Source organism: Petromyzon marinus, unplaced genomic scaffold (assembly GCF_048934315.1).
Source record: "Petromyzon marinus isolate PM22_M1 ecotype Great Lakes invasive population unplaced genomic scaffold, UKy_Petmar_22M1.pri1.0 PM_Scaffold_73, whole genome shotgun sequence".
Lineage (NCBI taxonomy): Eukaryota > Metazoa > Chordata > Hyperoartia > Petromyzontiformes > Petromyzontidae > Petromyzon > Petromyzon marinus.
In genome coordinates this window covers 212,376-235,845 of record NW_027423681.1, presented here as the reverse complement: position 1 = coordinate 235,845, position 23,470 = coordinate 212,376, and the positions used below count along the sequence as shown (strand labels likewise).

The following is a 23,470-nucleotide window of genomic DNA, read 5'->3' as shown; positions in this document are numbered from 1 at the left end:
CAGATGTGTATACTTTAACTTAGCTATTTCAATGAGCCATTTCAATGCTAAATTATATGCTAATTCCTTTGTCAAGGGGTGCCTCTGCGGATGTGTATACTTTAACTTAGCTATTTCAATGAGCCATTTCAATGCTAAATTCTATGCTAATTCCTTTGTCAAGGGGTGCCTCTGCGGATGTGTATACTTTAACTTAGCTATTTCAATGAGCCATTTCAATGCTAAATTATATGCTAATTCCTTTGTCAAGGGGTGCCTCTGCAGATGTGTATACTTTAACTTAGCTATTTCAATGAGCCATTTCAATGCTAAATTATATGCTAATTCCTTTGTCAAGCAGCGCTAATTCCTTTGTCAAGGGGTACCTCTGCGGATGTGTATACTTTAACTTAGCTATTTCAATGAGCCATTTCAATGCTAAATTCTATGCTAATTCCTTTGTCAAGGGGTGCCTCTGCGGATGTGTATACTTTAACTTAGCTATTTCAATGAGCCATTTCAATGCTAAATTATATGCTAATTCCTTTGTCAAGGGGTGCCTCTGCGGATGTGTATACTTTAACTTAGCTATTTCAATGAGCCATTTCAATGCTAAATTATATGCTAATTCCTTTGTCAAGGGGTGCCTCTGCGGATGTGTATACTTTAACTTAGCTATTTCAATGAGCCATTTCAATGCTAAATTATATGTTAATTCCTTTGTCAAGGCGCTTTGTTTCTTCTCACACAGCTTAAATGTCGTGATCTCAGCGTGGCTTTTCCCACTCCAGCGCTGTCCTCCAGACAGTCTCGTCTCTTCACCTGATGAAGGCCGCTTGTGTTGTGGCCGAAACGTCATCGTGATTTTTTGTTATTTTTTGTTATTTTATTTTCACCTACGTGACTTTACCCAATAGAACCAAAGAGTAATAATATTCTCATTCTACCTGACTTTACCGAAAGAACCAAAGAAGATTAATCCCTGCAGTCACGAAAGCTTTCAATCGAAGCACAAGCAATCATCATCATCATCAGAATTACAATCAAATTACATTCAAACAAAACAATCACGATGTTTCGATCACAACACAAGCGATCTTCATCAGGTGTCAAGACCAATCATGGAGGTAAATACAACAAGAAGATGGAGAGAATTTCAACAAACCTGAAAAAAACATTTACGTGAAGCCACATCCATTCAGGCCAACAACACGGTTTAGACACTTCCTGGCGGACCACGAATTTCGGAAGAGTGTTACATTTCGTGTTCAACCTCTGGATTGCACATACACCTGATGAAGATTGCTTGTGTTGTGATCTAAACGTCGTGATTGTTTTGTTTCAATATAATTGTATTTTATTGTATTTCTACATACGTGACTTTACCGAAAAAAAATCAATGAACAATCATCATCAGGTGTGAAAAACCAAACGAAATCGATTCGTCGAACTCACGAACAAAGAAACGAGAATCGATTCCCACCTCAGCCTATGGGGGTCCATCGGAACCGCAATATTTTTAACGCGAAATCCTCCACTCGAATGATTTTTTTTGTCGTTTAGTTTTGCAACAGAAGCAAGATAATTTTAACAACAAAAAAATCACAACACCATCATTATCATCCGCCCCCTCGAAACGATGTCGGAAGACGAAGTTTGGAACTATTCCCCGCTCCCGAAGCGGGCACGACCCGACCCTCGGCCCCACAGCCGCCCACCCAGGGCGCCCCTAGCCCCGCGGAGCCGCTCAGGCAAGAGCGGTAGGCTTCGGCCTAGTCCCACGGTCTCGGCCACGGCGGCAATTGCTCCGAGGGGTGACGAGGTGGACGAGGAGGTGGATGAGGAGGTGGTGGAGGTGGATGATGAGGAGGAAAGAAACGACGACGTTTGGAACTATTCCCCGCTCCCGAAGCGGGCACGACCCGACCCTCGGCCCCGCAGTCGCCCACCCAGGGCGCCCCTAGCCCCGCGGAGCCGCTCAGGCAAGAGCGGTAGGCTTCGGCCTAGTCCCACGGTCTCGGCCACGGCGGCAATTGCTCCGAGGGGTGACGAGGTGGACGAGGAGGTGGATGAGGAGGTGGTGGAGGTGGATGATGAGGAGGAAAGAAACGACGACGTTTGGAACTATTCCCCGCTCCCGAAGCGGGCACGACCCGACCCTCGGCCCCGCAGCCGCCCACCCAGGGCGCCCCTAGCCCCGCGGAGCTGCTCAGGCAAGAGCGGTAGGCTTCGGCCTAGTCCCACGGTCTCGGCCACGGCGGCAAATGCTCTGAGGGGTGACGAGGTGGACGATGATGAGGTGGTGGATGAGGAGATGCACGGAGGGCAACGCTGCCCCAGCTGCCAGGCGCCTCTGAGCGCGTTGGGTGCTGTGGCGCTCGAGGCGCACGTGGAGCGCTGCGTCCTGCTCTGCCCTGGGGAAGTAGGTGAGTGGTGGTGGTGGTGTGGGGGGGGGTGTTGTTGTGTGTGGGTGTGGTGTGTGGGTGTGGTGTTGTGTGTGGGTGTGGTGTTGTGTGTGGGTGTTGTGTTGTTGTGTGTGTGGGTGTTGTGCTGCTGTGCCCTGGGGAAGTAGGTGAGTGGTGGTGGTGGTGTGGGGGGTGTTGTGGTGTGTGGGTGTTGTGTGGGTGTGTGGGGGGTGTTGTGTGTGGGTGGGTGTTGTGGTGTTGTGTGTGGGTGTTGTTGTGTGTGTGGGTGTTGTGCTGCTGTGCCCTGGGGAAGTAGGTGAGTGGTGGTGGTGGTGGTGTGTGGGGTGTTGTTGTGTGTGGGTGTTGTGTGTGGGTGTGGTGTTGTGTGTGGGTGTTGTGTGTGGGTGTTGTGTGTGGGTGTTGTGCTGCTGTGCCCTGGGGAAGTAGGTGAGTGGTGGTGGTGGTGTTGTGTGGGGGTGTTGTGGTGTGTGGGTGTTGTGTGTGGGTGTGGTGTTGTGTGTGGGGGGGTGTTGTGTGTGGGTGGGTGTTGTGGTGTTGTGTGTGGGTGTTGTTGTGTGTGTGGGTGTTGTGCTGCTCTGCCCTGGGGAAGTAGGTGAGTGGTGGTGTGGGTGTTGTGGGGGTGTTGTGGTGTGTGGGTGTTGTTGTGTGGGGGGGTGTTGTGTGTGGGTGTGGTGTGTGGGTGGGTGTTGTGGTGTGTGGGTGTTGTGTGTGGGTGTGGTGTTGTGTGTGGGTGTTGTGTTGTTGTGTGTGTGGGTGTTGTGCTGCTGTGCCCTGGGGAAGTAGGTGAGTGGTGGTGGTGGTGTGGGGGGTGTTGTGGTGTGTGGGTGTTGTGTGGGTGTGTGGGGGGTGTTGTGTGTGGGTGGGTGTTGTGGTGTTGTGTGGGGGTGTTGTGGTGTGTGGGTGTTGTTGTGTGGGGGGGTGTTGTGTGTGGGTGTGGTGTGTGGGTGGGTGTTGTGGTGTGTGGGTGTTGTGTGTGGGTGTGGTGTTGTGTGTGGGTGTTGTGTTGTTGTGTGTGTGGGTGTTGTGCTGCTGTGCCCTGGGGAAGTAGGTGAGTGGTGGTGGTGGTGTGGGGGGTGTTGTGGTGTGTGGGTGTTGTGTGGGTGTGTGGGGGGTGTTGTGTGTGGGTGGGTGTTGTGGTGTTGTGTGGGGGTGTTGTGGTGTGTGGGTGTTGTGTGGGTGTGTGGGGGGTGTTGTGTGTGGGTGGGTGTTGTGGTGTTGTGTGTGGGTGTTGTTGTGTGTGTGGGTGTTGTGTGGGTGTTGTGTGTGGGTGTTGTGCTGCTGTGCCCTGGGGAAGTAGGTGAGTGGTGGTGGTGGTGGTGTGGGGGGTGTTGTTGTGGTGTTGTGTGTGGGTGTGGTGTTGTGTGTGGGTGTGGTGTTGTGTGTGGGTGTGGTGTTGTGTGTGGGTGTGGTGTTGTGTGTGGGGGGGGGGGGTGTTGTGGGTGTTGTGTGTGGGTGTTGTGTGTGGGTGTTGTGAGTGGTGGTGGTGGTGGTGTGGGGGGTGTTGTTGTGATGTTGTGTGTGGGTGTTGTGTGTGTGGGTGTTGTGTGTGTGGGTGTTGTGTGTGTGGGTGTTGTGTGTGGGTGCTGTGTGTGTGGGTGTTGTGTGGGGGGGGGGGGTTTGTGTGTGGGGGTGTTGTTGTGTGTGGGTGGGTGTTGTGTGTGGGTGTTGTGTGTGGGTGTGGTGTTGTGTGGGTGTTGTGTGTGGGTGTTGTGAGTGGTGGTGGTGGTGTGGGGGGTGTTGTTGTGGTGTTGTGTGTGGGTGTTGTGTGTGTGGGTGTTGTGTGTGTGGGTGTTGTGTGTGTGGGTGTTGTGTGTGGGTGTTGTGTGGGGGGGGGGGGGGGGTGTTGTGCGTGGGGGTGTTGTTGTGTGTGGGTGGGTGTTGTGTGTGGGTGTTGTGTGTGGGTGTTGTGTGTGGGTGTTGTGTGTGGGTGTTGTGAGTGGTGGTGGTGGTGGTGTGGGGGGTGTTGTTGTGGTGTTGTGTGTGGGTGTTGTGTGTGTGGGTGTTGTGTGTGTGGGTGTTGTGTGTGTGGGTGTTGTGTGTGGGTGTTGTGTGGGGGGGGGGGGTGTTGTGTGTGGGGGTGTTGTTGTGTGTGGGTGGGTGTTGTGTGTGGGTGTTGTGTGTGGGTGTTGTGTGTGGGTGTTGTGTGGGTGTTGTGTGTGGGTGTTGTGCTGCTGTGCCCTGGGGAAGTAGGTGAGTGGTGGTGGTGTGGGGGTGTTGTGGTGTTGTGTGTGGGGGGTGTTGTGTGTGGGTGTTGTGTGGGTGTGTTGTGTGTGGGTGTTGTTGTGTGTGGGGGGTGGTGTTGTGTGTGGGTGGGTGTTGTGTGTGGGGGTGGTGTTGTGTGTGGGGGTGTTGTGTGTGGGGGTGTTGTTGTGTGTGGGTGGGTGTTGTGTGTGGGTGTTGTGTGTGGGTGTTGTTGTGTGGGTGTTGTTGTGTTGTGTGGGTGTTGTGTGTGGGTGTTGTGTGTGGGGGGTGGTGTTGTGTGTGGGTGTGGTGTTGTGTGTGGGTGGGTGTTGTGGTGTTGTGTGGGTGTTGTGTGTGGGTGTTGTGTGTGGGGGGTGGTGTTGTGTGTGGGTGTGGTGTTGTGTGTGGGTGGGTGTTGTGGTGTTGTGTGGGTGTTGTGTTGTGTGTGGGTGTTGTTGTTGTGTGGGTGTTGTGTGTGGGGGTGTTGTGTGTGTGGGTGCTGTGTGTGTGGGTGTTGTGTGTGGGTATTGTGTGTGGGTGTTGTGTGTGTGGGGGTGTTGTGTGTGGGTGTTGTGTGTGTTGTGTGTGGGTGTTGTGTGTGTGGGTGTTGTGGGTGTTGTGTGTGGGTGTTGTTGTGTGGGTGTTGTTGTTGTGTGGGTGTTGTGTGTGGGTGTTGTTGTGTGGGTGTTGTTGTGTGTGGGTGTTGTGGGGGGTGTGTTGTTGTGGTGTTGTGTGTGGGTGTTGTTGTGTGTGTGTTGTTGTGTGGGTGTTGTTGTGTGTGGGTGTTGTGGGGGGTGTGTTGTTGTGGTGTTGTGTGTTGTGTGTGTGTTGTGTGTGGGTGTTGTTGTGGTGTTGTGTGTGGGTGTGGTGTTGTGTGGGTGTTGTTGTGTTGTTGTGTGGGTGTTGTGTGGGTGTTGTTGTGTGGGTGTTGTTGTGTGGGTGTTGTTGTTGTGTGTGGGTGTTGTTGTTGTGTGTGGGTGTTGTGTGGGTGTTGTGTGTGTGGGTGTTGTTGTGTGTGGGTGTTGTTGTGTGGGTGTTGTTGTGTGTGTGGGTGTTGTTGTGTGTGGGTGTTGTGTGGGTGTTGTGTGTGTGGGTGTTGTGTGTTGTTGTGTGTGGGTGTTGTACTGCTGTGCCCTGGGGAAGTAGGTGAGTGGTGGTGGTGTGGGGGGTGTTGTTGTGGTGTTGTGTGTGTGGGTGTTGTGTGGGTGTTGTGTTGTGTGTAGGTGTTGTGTTGTGCGTGGGTGTTGTGGGTGTTGTGTGGGTGTTGTGTGTGTGGGTGTTGTGTGGGTGTTGTGTGTGTGGGTGTTGTTGTGTGAGTGTTGTGGGTGTTGTTGTGTGGGTGTTGTGTGTGGGTGTTGTGCTGCTGTGCCCTGGGGAAGTAGGTGAGTGGTGGTGGTGTTGTTGTTGTGTGTGGGTGTTGTGTGGGTGTTGTTGTGTGGGTGTTGACGTGTGTGGGGGGTGTTGTGTGGGTGTTGTGTTGTGTGTAGGTGTTGTGTTGTGTGTGGGTGTTGTGGGTGTTGTGTGTGTGTTGTGTGTGGGTGTTGTGCGTGTGCGTGTTGTGTGTGGGTGTTGTTGTGCGTGTGGGTGTTGTGTGTGGGTGTTGTTGTGTTGTTATGTGTGGGTGTTGTGTGTGGGTGTTGTTGTGTTGTTGTGTGTGGGTGTTGTTGTGTGGGTGTTGTGTGTGGGTGTTGTGTGGGTGTTGTTGTGGGTGTTGTGTGTGTGGGTGTTGTGTGGGTGTTGTTGTGTTGTTGTGTGTGGGTGTTGTTGTGTTGTTGTGTGTGGGTGTTGTGTGTGGGTGTTGACGTGTGTGGGTGTTGTTGTGTGGGTGTTGTGTGTGGGTGTTGTGTGTGTGTGTTGTTGTGTGGGTGTTGTGCTGCTGTGCCCTGGGGAAGTAGGTGAGTGGTGGTGGTGTGGGTGTTGTGTTGGTGGGTGTTGTGTGGGTGTTGTTGCGTGTGAGTGTTGTGTGTGGGTGTTGGTGGGTGTTGTGTTGTTGTGTGTGGGTGTGGGTGTTGTGTGTGGGTGTTGTTGTGTGTGGGTGTTGTTGTTGTGTGTGGGTGTTGGTGGGTGTTGTTGTGTGGGTGTTGTGTGTGGCTGGGCCACCGCATGCCCAGCCACCTCATGCCAAAGGCTTATCACATAGAGACCCATAGACTCATCATCACACAGAGACCCATAGACTCACCACCACCACACAGAGACCCATAGACTCATCACCACACAGAGACCCATAGACTCATCACTACACAGAGACCCATAGACTCACCACCACACAGAGACCCATAGACTCATCACCACACAGAGACCCATAGACTCACCATCACACAGAGACCCATAGACTCACCACCACACAGAGACCCATAGACTCACCACCACACAGAGACCCATAGACTCACCACCACACAGAGACCCATAGACTCATCACCACACAGAGACCCACAGACTCACCACCACACAGAGACCCATAGACTCACCACCACCATACAGAGACCCATAGACTCATCACCACACAGAGACCCATAGACTCATCACTACACAGAGACCCATAGACTCATCACCACACAGAGACCCATAGACTCACCACCACACAGAGACCCATAGACTCACCACTACACAGAGACGCATAGACTCACCACCACACAGAGACCCATAGACTCACCACCACACACATAGACCCATAGACTAATCACCACACAGAGACCCATAGACTCACCACCACACAGAGACCCATAGACTCACCACCACACAGAGACCCATAGACTCACCACCACCACACAGAGACCCACAGACTCACCACCACACAGAGACCCATAGACTCACCACCACACAGAGACCCATAGACTCACCACCACACAGAGACCCATAGACTCACCACTACACAGAGACGCATAGACTCACCACCACACAGAGACCCATAGACTCATCACTACACAGAGACCCACAGACTCACCATCACACAGAGACCCATAGACTCACCACCACCACACACAGACCCACAGACTCACCACCACACAGAGACCCATAGACTCACCACCACACACAGACCCACAGACTCACCACCACACACAGACCCACAGACTCACCACCACACAAAGACCCATAGACTCATCACCACACACAGACCCACAGACTCATCACCACACAGAGACCCATAGACTCACCACCACACAGAGACCCATATACTCACCACCACACAGAGACCCATAGACTCACCACCACACAGAGACCCATATACTCACCACCACACAGAGACCCACAGACTCACCACCACACAGAGACCCACAGACTCACCATCACACAGAGACCCATAGACTCACCATCACACAGAGACCCATAGACTCACCATCACACAGAGACCCATAGACTCACCATCACACAGAGACCCATAGACTCACCACCACACAGAGACCCACAGACTCACCACCACACAGAGACCCACAGACTCACCATCACACAGAGACCCATAGACTCACCATCACACAGAGACCCATAGACTCACCATCACACAGAGACCCATAGACTCACCATCACACAGAGACCCATAGACTCACCACCATCACACAGAGACCCATAGACTCACCACCACCACACAGAGACCCACAGACTCACCACCACACAGAGACCCACAGACTCACCCCCCACCCTTCCCAGAATGCCCCCGGGGCCTGCGTTGTACGTCAGCGGTCGCCCTCCACTACCGCCACTACTCCCACACTCTGCTCGCGACCGCCAGGGCCACGGGTCGCCCACCACCACCACCACCACCGCGACCGCCCACCACCACGTCCTCCTCCGCCTCATCGTCCACCACCACCACCACCACATCCTCCTCCACCTCGTCGTCCAACACCGGCGGTGGCGGCGGTGGCGACGGCGGAGGAGGAGGAGGAGGTGGTGCAGGAGGTGATGGAGGAGGTGATGGAGGAGGTGGTGCAGGAATAAACGCAACCAGGAGAGATAAAGGTAGAGGTGTGGGCAGAGGAGGAGGTGGAGGAGATGGAGGAGGAGGTGACGGAGGAGGTGACGGAGGAGGTGATGGAGGAGGTGGAGGAGGAGGTGATGGAGGAGGTGGTGGAGGAGGAGGAGATGGAGGAGGTGGTGGAGGAGGAGGAGGTGATGGAGGAGGTGACGGAGGAGGTGATGGAGGAGGTGACGGAGGAGGTGGCGGAGGAGTTGCCAGCGGGTCGGACGACGACGGCGGAGACCGGAGCGAGGACGACGTCTTCTCCTCTCGGCCGCGGCCACCGCGGCCATCGGCGGCGGTGGAGGAGGTGGGGGATGAGGAGGAGGAGGAGGCGGAGGAGGATGTGGATGAGGAGGAGGAGGAGGAGGAGTTTGAGTTTGAGGAGGAACTTCCGACCAGCCTTTGCCACCGTGTCCCCCGTTCCGGACGGAATTCCGCGGCGGGCCGTGGGAGAGGCGACAGAGGCGGTGGAGGCGGTGGAGGCGGTGGTGGTGGTGGAGGCGGTGGAGGCGGTGGAGGCGGTGGTGGCGGTGGAGGCGGTGGAGGCGGTGGCGGCGGTGGAGGCGGCGGTGGCGGCGGCGGTGGCGGCGGTGGCGGCGGTGGCGGCGGTGGAGGCGGTGGAGGCGGTGGAGGCGGTGGCGACGGTGGCGACGGTGACGGCACGTCGCGGGGGGAGGCTGCGCTTGGGTGCGGGGGGACGCCGCCGCCGCCGTCGCCGCGGCGACCGCTGCGCCAGGCGGACATCGCGACCTACTTCGGCGGCCTGCAGCCCGCGGCTCGGAAGGCGGAGGCTGAGGCTGAGGCTGAGCGGTCGGGCGGAGCCGAGGGGGGACGCTTGGGGAGGGGTAGACGAGGAGGTGGACGGGGTGGAGGAGCTGGACGAGGTGGACGGGGTGGACGAGGTGACGGAGGTGGACGGGGTGGACGAGGTGACGGAGGTGGACGTGGAATGAGTGGCGAGGTGACAGGAGACCTGGAGAGTGGACGGGGTAATGATCGTCGTCAGCGTCACCGTCAACGTCATCGTCAATGTCGTCGTCGCCATCATCAGTAGCTCTGCGTCCACGAGTCTTACCGTGCGTGTGTGCGCGCCATGTGCCTGTGAAGACAAAGATCCCCCGTGTAGCCTTAGCAGGCTGCGGGGGCAAGTGCTGCTGTTAGCGAGTAGCAGCAGCAGCAGCAGCACCAATGAAGGCCTACCGGCACTGTGGCACACACAGAGGGGGTGCGTGTGGCCCAGCAGCAGCAGCAGCAGCAGCAGCAGCACCACGCCCGGCCGCCTTTGTCTCTCCCCAGTGGCGGCGGTGTTTACTACTGCACAACACGGCACCAGTTGACTCACTTGAGGCCGAGCCGACCTGCGGGAGGCCCGGGACCGGTTCAGATAATCGCCACCGGCGTTGGCCCGTGAGCGGTAACTGAACCCGGGTCGCCGACCGCCGCAGCTGCCGATCGGTGGTGCCGGATGGCAACGCTGTGGCGAGCGGTGCCGTGGGGGGGGGGGGGAGGTAGGGCCGATTCCGATTGGCCCCTCCCCTCACCGGCGTTTGCAGCTGATGCGGCGGCCAGATGAAGGGGGGCTCTGGCCCGGCAGCCCCCCCCCCCCCCCCCGCCTCCACCTTTAAATGAATCGCGAATCGGTGACGATAAAAACTAAATTATCGGACGAAACTCGTGCCTGGAGGCCCCGGGGGGGGGGGGGGGGACGGGCGTCTATGACGTCTCCTGGCCAAACCCCATTTGACGGAGCCAGGAGAACAATAAAATGATAAAATATATCATATATTATTTTATTGTTTTCCTTCAACGTGACTTTAATATGAATTACTGCAGTCACGAAAGCTTTAAATCAAAATTTGGAGCCAGGAGATTGAATCTTTACCCTCGGGGCTCCTACATAAACAGCACAAAAGGTACTGCGTGTGGCCACGTGGAGTGTTCGAACGGTCACTTGGAATGAGAGGCTGCCACTCCCCTGTCGGGAGCTGGACCGGTACCGCCTGGATCTCTGCGGCATTCAGGAGGTCCGGTGGACCAGTTCTGGCTCCTGCCACCATGAGGGGTGGACAGTCCTCTACTCGGGGCAGCAGACTGCCAAACAACAGGGAGTGTGGCTCTTCTTCTGAACAAAATAATGAAGGGAGCGTGGGAGCGTGGCGGTGAGGTGTGGGAAGCTGTAAGCCCCAGGCTACTTTGGGCTCGCCTTCCCATCAACCAGAGGCGAGGAGTGGTGGTCGTGGTTACTTATGCTCCTACCGAAGATGAACAGTGGAGGGATGCAGGCACGGCCGATGAGTCAGATGCCTTCTATGACCTCCTGTCACAGGTGCTGGCTAAAGTGGCCCCTCGGGATAGAGTCATCATGTTGGGCGACTTCAATGCACGAGTTGGTCATGATGCTGGCACCTGGTCTGGAGTGATTGGAAGGCATGGGCCAGATCAGCTCAATAACAACGGTGGGAGGCTGCTAGATTTTTGTGCAGCCCATGGGCTTGTAATTACCAACACACTGTTCCGTCATCGGCGCATCCACACAACATCAAGGATGCATGCCAGGTCCAAGCAAGAACATCTGCTGGACTACATAGTGACGGAACAGCGGATGCGGGCCCATGTCCTTGACACCAGGACCTACTGTGGAGCTGATCTACCCTCTGACCATCGACTTGTCATCTGTAAGATGCGCTTGCCATTCTTCCACTCTGGTGGTGGGTGTACACCCAGGACCCCATTCAAACCCATAGTGGCCTGGTCTCAGCTAGCTGATGAAAGTTGCAAGCGAGAATTTCATCATCGCTTGCGGCTGGGATTGGCATCGTCCCCGACTCCTCCTGATGTCGAGGGTAAATGGGCGATGTTTAGGACTGTGACTCATGCAGCTGCAATGGCTGCTTTAGGTACGCGGTCCAGACCTCCCCAGGGACCCTGGCTGACAGAGGAGCTGTTCAGGCTGGCTGAGAAAAAGTGACAGGCCCACTCTAATCGTCTACAGCATCCCACGTCAGAGAATGAGGAGGCTTACCGCAGCCTTCGCTCGGAGGTTCGGAGAGCCGTGAGGTGCTGCAAGGATGGGTGGTGGTCGCGGGTTGCTTAGGAGATTGAGTCTGCCTCAATGGCCCGCAATCACAAATCTCTATTTAACTCCATCAAAAAAGTTACCTGCAGCGCCACACCTATTACCATCATTAGGGGAAAGAACGATGATTCAATCTCCGACCCCCAGGAACAGGTTTGCAGATTTCCTGAGCATTTCTGTGAGGTCCTGGGGGAGGGGGAATCCCTCAGCCTGGAAAACAACGTGGGACAAAGTGGGGATGACCCTGCTGAGGCTGCGGTGCCTCAAATATTGGAGGAAGTCACCCCCTGTGAGTGGCTGTCTGAGGTGTCATCTGTTGAGGAAGTACTGAAGGCGATCCGGAGTCTGAGACCAGGAAAGGCAGCGGGCAGAGATGATCCCCCAAGCGAAATGCTTAGGGAGGGTGGCGTTTGTGCGCAGACTGCCCTACATGACATCATAACAACAGTCTGAGCCACTAGACGGGTTCCGCAGGATTGGAAGGATGCCCTGGTGGTCCCCCTCTTAAAGAAGGGGGACCGCACAGACTGTAACAACTACAGGGGCATCTCACGCCTCAGTGTGCCGGGAAAGGTCCTGGCAAGGATTATTCAGCATCGCTTTGCCAGGCACGCTGAGAAGAGGCTTGGGGAGCCCCAATGCGGTTTCAGGAAAGGGCGGTCCTGCATGTATGCCATATTTTCTGTCCGTCTCCTACAGCAGAGGTGTAGGGAATTCCAGCAAGACCTACATCTCTGCTTTATTGACCTGGTCAAGGCCTATGATACCATCAGTAGGCCTGGACTCCGGGTTGTTCTTTGTGCTTTCGAAGTCCCTGACCCTCTTGCTCATGATCATTAAGGACCTTCATGATGGTGAGCGGGCCCGGGTAAAACTACGTGGCCGGGAGTCAGAGCCATTCTCTGTACACCTTGGGGTGCGACAGGGATGTCCTCTGGCTCCCACATTATTTAACATCTATTTCGACCACGTAGTTCGTGAAGCCTTCAGTAGCTGTACCGGAAGAATCTCCATTTGGTACAGATATAATGGGAGGCTGATCGACGCCCGGGTACGGTCAAGGGATGGCTCCCTATTGCTCAACCACGTTATGTATGCCGACGATCTGGTAATTGTGGCTCACTCAGAGGAGGAGTTGGAGATGCTGCTGCTGAAACTGGAGCTTGCCACTAAGAGGTGGGGCCTTACCATCAGCCCCACCAAAACTAAGCACCTGCCTGGGTATTTTGTACCATCGGGCACTCCACCCCCACAACTCCCAATCGGTGATGGGGCAGCTGTGGAGAGAGTGGAGAGTTTCCCATACCTGGGCAGAGTGCTTATGACCGGCTCCAGTTTAACAGCAGAGGTCTCACTCCGAATCAGTTGAGCGGCATTATCTTTTCATCGGTTGTGTAACGCTATGTGGAAGCTACCTGGTCTGTCGCTCCGCACTAAGCTTCGGGTCTTCTCGGCCACAGTCATTCCCTCCCTTCTCTACGCTTGCGAAACGTGGACCCCCCTAATGGAACATCTTCGCCGGTTAGAAACATTTAGGCTGGCCTGCCTACGATCAATCCTGGGTTTAACCAGGCTGGATTGTGTGAGGAGCTTACAAATCCTTGAAAGATCTGGGCACGGTCCCATCGGTGAGTTCCTCCGGCAGGCAAGGCTGCGTTGGCTGGGCCATGTAGCCCGCATGCCCAGCCACCGCATGCCGAAACAGCTTTTGTTCGGCCAGATTGAGGGGGCTAAGCGGGCGCGGCACGGGCTAGAGAAGAGATGGAGTGACGTGGTACAGGAGGGACGTGGAGCTGAGTGGGCTTGCCGATGACCAGTACCAGCGGTGTCAAGATCGGCCACTGTGGAGGAGGCTCGTGAAGGACGCTGCTGGGCAGTTGGAGGCAGTCGCCCTCCAACAACAACGGAGGGCGGAGGAGCGAAGCTCACAACAACGAGCGGAGCGCCGGGTGGCTAAAGCACAGCAGGTCGGCACAGTAGGGGGCACAGGTGGTGCATCAGCCAGTCATCTCAGTCAGTCGACCCGTGGCACCTGGGTCTGCCCCGTGACCTCCTGCCAGCGGGCGTTCGACACTTCACGTAGCCTCAGGGTGCACATAGCCTGGCACAAGCATCGTGGTGACGTCACCGCCACTTAGTGGCGAATGGCGGTTGTTGTTGTGTGTGTACATGTGTGTGCGTGTGTACGTGTGTGTGTATCTGTGTGTGTGTGTGTGTCTGTGTGTATCTGTGTGTGTATCTGTGTGTGTATCTGCATGTGTGTATCTGTGTGTGTGTATTTGTGTGTGTGTATCTGTGTGTGTGTGTCTGTGTGTGTATCTGTGTGTGTATCTGTGTGTGTGTATCTGCGTGTGTGTGTATCTGCGTGTGTGTGTATCTGTTGTTGTTGTGTGTAATGTTGAGTGCCATGCGTGGGCCAGCTTGGTCTTCCTTGTTCCCGCAGGGACCGCCGGGAGGGGGACGGGCCCCCGCGGGAGGGGTGGGGGCTGGCGGTGGGGGGGAGGGGGCCGGTGGCTGGGGGGGGGCTCTGAGCGGGAGTCGAACCCGGAGCCACGCAAGTGCCCTAGCTACAAACGCATCCCCGGTAGCGGTGACACTCACTCAGTCACTCACTCAGTCACTCACTCAGTCACTCACTCAGTCACTCACTCAGACACTCAGTCACTCACTCAGTCACTCAGTCACTCACTCACTCAGTCACTCAGTCAGTCACTCAGTCAGTCACTCAGTCAGTCACTCACTCAGTCACTCAGTCAGTCACTCAGTCAGTCACTCAGTCAGTCACTCACTCAGTCACTCAGTCACTCACTCACTTAGTCACTCACTCAGTCACTCACTCAGTCACTCAGCGTGACACTCACTCAGTCACTCACTCAGACACTCACTCAGACACTCACTCAGTCACTCAGTCACTCACACACTCACACAGTCACTCACTCACTCAGTCACTCACTCAGACACTCACTCAGTCACTCACTCAGTCACTCAGTCACTCACTCAGTCACTCACTCACTTAGTCACTCAGTCACTCACTCACTCAGTCAGTCACTCAGTCAGTCAGTCACTCAGTCACTCAGTCATTCACTCAGTCACTCACTCAGTCACTCAGTCATTCACTCAGTCACTCACTCAGCGTGACACTCACTCAGTCACTCAGTCACTCACTCAGACACTCACTCAGTCACTCAGTCAGTCACTCAGTCACTCACACACTCACACAGTCACTCAGTCACTCAGCCACTCACTCACTCAGTCACTCACTCAGTCACTCAGTCACTCACTCAGACACTCACTCAGACACTCACTCAGTCACTCAGTCACTCACACACTCACACAGTCACTCACTCACTCAGTCACTCACTCAGTCACTCACTCACTCAGTCACTCACTCAGACACTCACTCAGTCACTCACTCAGTCACTCAGTCACTCACTCAGTCACTCACTCACTTAGTCACTCAGTCACTCACTCACTCAGTCAGTCACTCAGTCAGTCACTCACTCAGTCACTCAGTCATTCACTCAGTCACTCACTCAGTCACTCAGTCATTCACTCAGTCACTCACTCAGTCACTCACTCAGTCACTCAGTCATTCACTCAGTCACTCACTCAGTCACTCACTCAGTCATTCACTCAGTCACTCACTCAGTGAGTCAGTCACTCAGTCACTCACTCAGACACTCACTCAGTCACTCAGTCACTCACACACTCACACAGTCACTCACTCACTCAGTCACTCACTCACTCAGTCACTCAGTCACTCACTCAGACACTCACTCAGTCACTCACTCAGTCACTCAGTCACTCACTCAGTCACTCACTCACTCAGTCACTCACTCACTCAGTCAGTCACTCAGTCAGTCACTGACTCAGTCACTCAGTCATTCACTCAGTCACTCAGTCAGTCACTCAGTCATTCACTCAGTCACTCACTCACTTAGTCGCTCACTCAGTCACTCAGTCACTCAGTCACTCACTCAGTCACTCACTCAGTCACTCACTCAGTCACACACTCAGTCAGTCACTCAGTCACTCACTCAGTCACTCAGTCACTCACTCAGTCACTCACTCAGTCACTCAGTCACTCAGTCACTCACTCAGACACTCAGTCACTCAGCCACTCACTCACTCAGTCACTCAGTCACTCACTCAGTCACTCACTCAGTCACTCACTCAGTCACTCAGTCACTCACTCAGTCACTCAGACACTCACTCAGTCACTCACTCAGTCACTCAGTCACTCACTCAGTCACTCAGACACTCACTCAGTCACTCAGACACTCACTGAGTCACTCACTCAGTCACTCAGTCACTCACTCAGTCACTCAGTCACTCACTCAGTCACTCACTCAGTCACTCAGTCACACACTCACCCACTCACTCACTCACACACTCACCCACTCACTCAGTCACTCACTCAGTCACTCACTCAGTCACTCACACACTCAGTCACTCACTCAGTCACTCAGTCACTCACTCAGTCACTCAGTCACTCAGTCAGTCACTCACTCAGACACTCACTCAGACACACACTCAGTCACTCACTCAGTCATTCAGTCACTCAGTCAGTCACTCAGTCACTCACTCAGTCTCTCACTCAGTCACTCAGTCACACACTCACCCACTCACTCACTCACACACTCACCCACTCACTCAGTCACTCACTCAGTCACTCACTCAGTCACTCACACACTCAGTCACTCACTCAGTCACTCACTCACTCAGTCAGTCACTCAGTCATTCAGTCACTCAGCCACTCACTCAGTCACTCACTCAGTCACTCACTCAGCGTGCCACCACAGGTACGGGCATCACAGTGGACGCGTTCAGCTATGGTGCTGTTGAAGGCTGCAGCGTTTACTTCCTCAGCCACTTCCACTCGGACCACTACCACTCACTTAGTCACTCAGTCACTCAGTCACTCACTCAGCCACTCACTCAGTCACTCACTCAGTCACTCACTCAGCGTGCCACCACAGGTACAGGCATCACAGTGGACGCGTTCAGCTACGGCTCTGTTGAAGGCTGCAGCCTTTACTTCCTCAGCCACTTCCACTCGGATCACTACCACGGACTCAGCCGCTCCTTCACTCACCACGTCTACTGCAATCAGGTGAGGCGCTCACCACCACCACCACCACGCTCACCACCACCACACTCACCACCACCACGCTCACCACGCTCACCACCACCACAAGGCTCCCCACCACCACCACCCTCCCCACCACCACCACCACCCTCCCCACCACCACCACCACCACCACGCTCACCACGCTCACCACCACCACCCTCCCCACCACCACCACGCTCACCACCACCACCACCCTCCCCACCACCACCACCACCACGCTCACCACGCTCACCACCACCACCACCCTCCCCACCACCACCACCACCACCACGCTCACCACGCTCACCACCACCACCACCACCCTCCCCACCACCACCACCACCACCACACTCACCACGCTCACCACCACCACCACCACCACCACTCCGTTCCATCTCCACTTGGACGGTCTCATTGGGTGGTTCCCCACAGCCGACCCCCTCGTGACCCCACCTGTGACCCCCTGTGACCCCACCTGTGACCCCCTCGTGACCCCACCTGTGACCCCCTGTGACCCCACCTGTGACCCCCTCGTGACCCCCCTCGTGACCCCACCTGTGACCCCCCTGTGACCCCCCTCGAGACCACCCCGGTGACCCCCCCCTGTGACCCCCTTCCCCTGTGACCCCCTTCCCCTGTGACCCGTGACCCCCTGTGACCTGTGACCCTGCCCCCGTTACCGCCCCTGTGAGCCCCCTCCCCCGTGACCCCCCCGTGACCCTCCACCCCATGACCCCCCCCGTGACCTCCCATTGACCCCCAATGACACCTCGTGACCCCTCCCCCGGTAACCCACCGTCACCCCGCCGTGACCCCGCCGTGACCCCCCCATGACCCCCAATGACACCTCGTGACCCCTCCCCCCGGTAACCCACCGTCACCCCGCCGTGACCCCACCGTGACCCCCCCATGACCCCCAATGACACCTCGTCACCCCTCCCCCCGGTAACCCACCGTCACCCCGCCGTGACCCCGCCGTGACCCCCCCATGACCCCCAATGACACCTCGTGACCCCTCCCCCCGGTAACCCACCGTGACCCCGCCGTGACCCCGCCGTGACCCCCCCGTGACCCCCCCACGACAGGTGACGGCTCGCCTCGTGGCGCTGCGTCTCTCCGTGTCGCCGTCCCTGCTCCACGTCCTGCCCATGGGCGTGGCCACCAGGGTGGGGGACAGCAAACTCACACTGCTGGACGCCAACCAGTGAGTGTGTGTGTCAGTGTGTGTGAGAGGTGTGTCAAACTCACACTGCTGGACGCCAACCAGTGAGTGTGTGTGTGAGAGTGTGTGTGAGTGTGTGTGTGTGGGTGGGTGTGTGTGTGTGGGTGGGGGACAGCAAACTCACACTGCTGGACGCCAACCAGTAAGAGTGTGTGTGAGAGTGTGTGTGAGAGTGTGTGTGAGTGTGTGTGTGAGAGTGTGTGTGAGTGTGTGTGGGTGGGGGACAGCAAACTCACACTGCTGGACGCCAACCAGTAAGAGTGTGTGTGAGAGTGTGTGTGAGTGTGTGTGTGTGGGTGGGTGTGTGTGTGTGGGTGGGGGACAGCAAACTCACACTGCTGGACGCCAACCAGTAAGAGTGTGTGAGAGTGTGTGTGAGTGTGTGTGTGTGGGTGGGTGTGTGTGTGTGGGTGGGGGACAGCAAACTCACACTGCTGGACGCCAACCAGTAAGAGTGTGTGTGAGAGTGTGTGTGAGAGTGTGTGTGAGTGTGTGAGAGTGTGTGAGTGAGTGTGTGGGAGACAGCAAACTCACACTGCTGGACGCCAACCAGTAAGAGTGTGTGTGAGAGTGTGTGTGAGAGTGTGTGTGAGTGTGTGAGAGTGTGTGAGTGAGTGTGTGGGAGACAGCAAACTCACACTGCTGGACGCCAACCAGTGAGTGTGTGAGAGAAAGAGAGTGTGTGTGAGTGTGTGTGAGAGTGTGTGTGTGTGTGTGTGGGGGACAGCAAACTCACACTGCTGGACGCCAACCAGTAAGTGTGAGAGTGTGAGAGTGTGTGAGAGTGTGTGAGAGTGTGTGTGTGTGTGTGTGGGGGACAGCAAACTCACCCTGCTGGACGCCAACCAGTGAGTGTGTGTGGGTGAGTGAGTGTGTCAAACTCACCCTGCTGGACGCCAACCAGTAAGTGGGTGAGAGAGTGTGTGTGGGTGAGTGTGTGTGTCAAACTCACCCTGCTGGACGCCAACCAGTAAGTGGGTGAGAGAGTGTGAGTGGGTGTGTGTGTGTCAAACTCACACTGCTGGACGCCAACCAGTAAGAGTGTGTGAGAGTGTGTGTGAGTGTGTGTGTGTGGGTGGGTGTGTGTGTGTGGGTGGGGGACAGCAAACTCACACTGCTGGACGCCAACCAGTAAGAGTGTGTGTGAGAGTGTGTGTGAGAGTGTGTGTGAGTGTGTGAGAGTGTGTGAGTGAGTGTGTGGGAGACAGCAAACTCACACTGCTGTACGCCAACCAGTAAGAGTGTGTGTGAGAGTGTGTGTGAGAGTGTGTGTGAGTGTGTGAGAGTGTGTGAGTGAGTGTGTGGGAGACAGCAAACTCACACTGCTGGACGCCAACCAGTAAGAGTGTGTGTGAGAGTGTGTGTGAGAGTGTGTGTGAGTGTGTGAGAGTGTGTGAGTGAGTGTGTGGGAGACAGCAAACTCACACTGCTGGACGCCAACCAGTGAGTGTGTGAGAGAAAGAGAGTGTGTGTGAGTGTGTGTGAGAGTGTGTGTGTGTGTGTATGGGGGACAGCAAACTCACACTGCTGGACGCCAACCAGTAAGTGTGAGAGTGTGAGAGTGTGTGAGAGTGTGTGAGAGTGTGTGTGTGTGTGTGTGGGGGACAGCAAACTCACCCTGCTGGACGCCAACCAGTGAGTGTGTGTGTGTGTGGGTGAGTGAGTGTGTCAAACTCACCCTGCTGGACGCCAACCAGTAAGTGGGTGAGAGAGTGTGTGTGGGTGAGTGTGTGTGTCAAACTCACCCTGCTGGACGCCAACCAGTAAGTGGGTGAGAGAGTGTGAGTGGGTGTGTGTGTGTCAAACTCACACTGCTGGACGCCAACCAGTAAGAGTGTGTGAGAGAGTGTGTGTGTGTGTGTGTCAAACTCACCCTGCTGGACGCCAACCAGTGAGTGGGTGAGAGTGTGTGCGAGTGTGAGTGAGAGTGTGAGAGAGAGAGTGTGAGTGTGTGTGTGAGTGTGTGTGTGTGTGTGGGTGTGTGTGAGTGTGTGTGTGAGTGTGTGTGGGTGTGTGTGTGTGGGTGGGGGACAGCAAACTCACACTGCTGGACGCCAACCAGTAAGAGTGTGTGTGAGAGTGTGTGTGAGTGTGTGTGTGTGGGTGGGTGTGTGTGTGTGGGTGGGGGACAGCAAACTCACACTGCTGGACGCCAACCAGTAAGAGTGTGTGTGAGAGTGTGTGTGAGAGTGTGTGTGAGTGTGTGAGAGTGTGTGAGTGAGTGTGTGGGAGACAGCAAACTCACACTGCTGGACGCCAACCAGTAAGAGTGTGTGTGAGAGTGTGTGTGAGTGTGTGTGTGTGGGTGGGTGTGTGTGTGTGGGTGGGGGACAGCAAACTCACACTGCTGGACGCCAACCAGTGAGTGTGTGAGAGAGAGAGAGTGTGTGTGAGAGTGTGTGAGAGTGTGTGTGTGTGTGTGTGGGGGACAGCAAACTCACACTGCTGGACGCCAACCAGTAAGTGTGAGAGTGTGAGAGTGTGTGAGAGTGTGTGAGAGTGTGTGTGTGTGTGTGTGGGGGACAGCAAACTCACCCTGCTGGACGCCAACCAGTGAGTGTGTGTGTGGGTGAGTGAGTGTGTCAAACTCACCCTGCTGGACGCCAACCAGTAAGTGGGTGAGAGAGTGTGTGTGGGTGAGTGTGTGTGTCAAACTCACCCTGCTGGACGCCAACCAGTAAGTGGGTGAGAGAGTGTGAGTGGGTGTGTGTGTGTCAAACTCACCCTGCTGGACGCCAACCAGTAAGTGGGTGAGAGAGCGTGAGTGGGTGTGTGTGTGTCAAACTCACCCTGCTGGACGCCAACCAGTAAGTGTGGGTGTGAGTGTGGGTGAGAGTGTGTGTCAAACTCACCCTGCTGGACGCCAACCAGTAAGTGGGTGAGAGAGTGTGAGTGGGTGTGTGTGTGTCAAACTCACACTGCTGGACGCCAACCAGTGAGTGGGTGAGAGGGTGTCAGTGTGTGTGTCAAACTCACACTGCTGGATGCCAACCAGTGAGTGGGTGAGAGTGTGGGTGAGTGAGTGTGTGTCAAACTCACCCTGCTGGACGCCAACCAGTAAGTGGGTGAGAGAGTGTGAGTGGGTGTGTGTGTGTCAAACTCACCCTGCTGGACGCCAACCAGTAAGTGGGTGAGAGAGTGTGAGTGGGTGTGTGTGTGTCAAACTCACCCTGCTGGACGCCAACCAGTAAGTGTGGGTGTGAGTGTGGGTGAGAGTGTGTGTCAAACTCACCCTGCTGGACGCCAACCAGTAAGTGGGTGAGAGAGTGTGAGTGGGTGTGTGTGTGTCAAACTCACACTGCTGGACGCCAACCAGTGAGTGGGTGAGAGGGTGTCAGTGTGTGTGTCAAACTCACCCTGCTGGACGCCAACCAGTAAGTGGGTGAGAGAGTGTGGGTGTGTGTGTGTCAAACTCACCCTGCTGGACGCCAACCAGTAAGAGAGTGTGTGTCAAACTCACCCTGCTGGACGCCAACCAGTGAGTGGGTGGGTGTGGGTGGGTGTGTCAAACTCACCCTGCTGGACGCCAACCAGTAAGAGAGTGTGTGTCAAACTCACCCTGCTGGACGCCAACCAGTGAGTGGGTGGGTGTGGGTGGGTGTGTCAAACTCACCCTGCTGGACGCCAACCAGTGAGTGAGTGGGAGTGTGAGAGAGTGTGTGAGTGTCAAACCCACCCTGCTGGACGCCAACCAGTAAGAGTGAGGGTGTGTGTGGGTGTGTGTGTGTGTGAGAGTGAGAGTGGGGGACAGCAAACTCACCCTGCTGGACGCCAACCAGTAAGTGTGTGTGAGAGAGAGTGAGAGTGTGGGTGGGGGACAGCAAACTCACCCTGCTGGACGCCAACCAGTGAGAGTGGGTGGGTGAGTGTGTGTGGGTGTGTGTGGGTGTGTGAGTGTGTGTGTCAAACTCACACTGCTGGACGCCAACCAGTGAGTGGGTGTGAGAGAGTGTGTCAGTGTGTGTGAGTGTGTGTGAGTGTGTGAGTGTGTGGGTGGGGGACAGCAAACTCACACTGCTGGACGCCAACCAGTAAGTGGGTGAGAGTGTGAGTGTGTGTGAGAGAGTGTGTGTGAGAGTGTGTGAGAGGTGTGTGTGGGTGGGGGACAGCAAACTCACACTGCTGGACGCCAACCAGTGAGTGTGAGAGTGTGTGTGAGTGTGTGTGAGTGTGTGGGTGTGTGTGTGAGAGTGGGGGACAGCAAACTCACACTGCTGGACGCCAACCAGTGAGTGTGTGTGTGTGTGTCAGTGTGTGTGTGTGAGTGGGTGGGGGACAGCAAACTCACACTGCTGGACGCCAACCAGTAAGTGGGTGAGAGTGTGTGTGTGTGTGTGTGAGAGTGTGTGTGGGGGACAGCAAACTCGCCCTGCTGGACGCCAACCAGTAAGAGTGGGTGTGTGTGTGGGTGTGTGTGTGTGTGTGTCAGTGTGTGTGAGTGTGTGTGTGGGTGGGGGACAGCAAACTCACCCTGCTGGATGCCAACCAGTGAGTGTGAGAGTGTGTGAGAGTGTGTGAGTGTGAGTGTGTGAGTGGGTGGGGGACAGCAAACTCACCCTGCTGGACGCCAACCAGTGAGTGTGAGAGTGTGTGTGAGTGTGTGAGTGGGTGAGAGAGAGAGTGTGAGTGGGTGTGAGTGTGTGTGTGGGTGGGGGACAGCAAACTCACCCTGCTGGACGCCAATCAGTAAGTGTGTGAGAGAGTGTGTGAGTGTGTGTGTGAGAGTGTGTGTGAGTGTGTGTGAGTGTGTGAGTGTGTGTGTGGGTGGGGGACAGCAAACTCACCCTGCTGGACGCCAACCAGTAAGAGAGTGTGTGAGTGTGTGTGTGTCAAACTCACCCTGCTGGACGCCAACCAGTAAGAGAGTGTGTGAGTCAAACTCACCCTGCTGGACGCCAACCAGTAAGTGTGAGAGTGTGTGTGTGTGTGTGAGAGTGTGAGAGAGAGAGTGTGAGTGGGTGTGAGTGTGAGAGTGTGTGGGTGGGGGACAGCAAACTCACCCTGCTGGACGCCAACCAGTGAGTGGGTGGGTGTGGGTGGGTGTGTCAAACTCACCCTGCTGGACGCCAACCAGTGAGTGAGTGGGAGTGTGAGAGAGTGTGTGAGTGTCAAACTCACCCTGCTGGACGCCAACCAGTAAGAGTGAGAGTGTGTGTGGGTGTGTGTGTGTGAGAGTGAGAGTGGGGGACAGCAAACTCACCCTGCTGGACGCCAACCAGTAAGAGTGGGTGGGTGTGTGTGAGAGTGTGTGTGTGAGAGTGTGTGAGAGTGTGTGTGTGAGTGTGTGTGTGTGTCACCTACCTCCTCGCGGTGCCGGACGGGCAACTCTGTCGTGGACAGTGCTGTGGGGGGAGTTCCAATTTTGATTGGCTCCTCCCCTCATGGCATATGTGTCCACCACAGGGGCTAAACGGGGGCTCTGGACGGGTGCGAGGGGCTGGTAACCCCTCCACCTTCAATTAATTACCACAAAACCACGAATTAAAGTGAAATATGTAACAACTAAGCTTGTGCC

At 55.7% G+C, this 23,470-nt stretch overlaps 2 protein-coding genes across 2 annotated transcripts in view; both read left to right on the top strand.

Moving 5' to 3' along the window:
* Nucleotides 1-1,437: 1,437 nt before the first annotated feature.
* On the top strand, nucleotides 1,438-9,342 carry LOC142923812 (uncharacterized). The gene is made up of 3 exons (XM_076064788.1): nucleotides 1,438-2,405; nucleotides 8,235-9,155; nucleotides 9,317-9,342. Exons 1-3 carry the CDS (start codon nucleotides 1,619-1,621, stop codon nucleotides 9,340-9,342), a joined length of 1,734 nt encoding a protein of 577 aa, XP_075920903.1. The 5' UTR covers nucleotides 1,438-1,618.
* Nucleotides 9,343-14,126: 4,784 nt separating this feature from the next.
* LOC116937613 (DNA cross-link repair 1A protein-like) overlaps nucleotides 14,127-23,470 on the top strand; it is a 51,719-nt gene continuing 42,375 nt past the window's right edge. Inside the window, exons 1-3 of the mRNA XM_032944766.2 lie at nucleotides 14,127-14,207; nucleotides 16,603-16,736; nucleotides 17,819-17,937. Of these exons, the coding sequence (XP_032800657.2) occupies nucleotides 17,882-17,937 (56 nt within the window). The 5' untranslated portion in view covers nucleotides 14,127-14,207; nucleotides 16,603-16,736; nucleotides 17,819-17,881. The remainder of the gene's footprint in view (nucleotides 14,208-16,602; nucleotides 16,737-17,818; nucleotides 17,938-23,470) is intronic.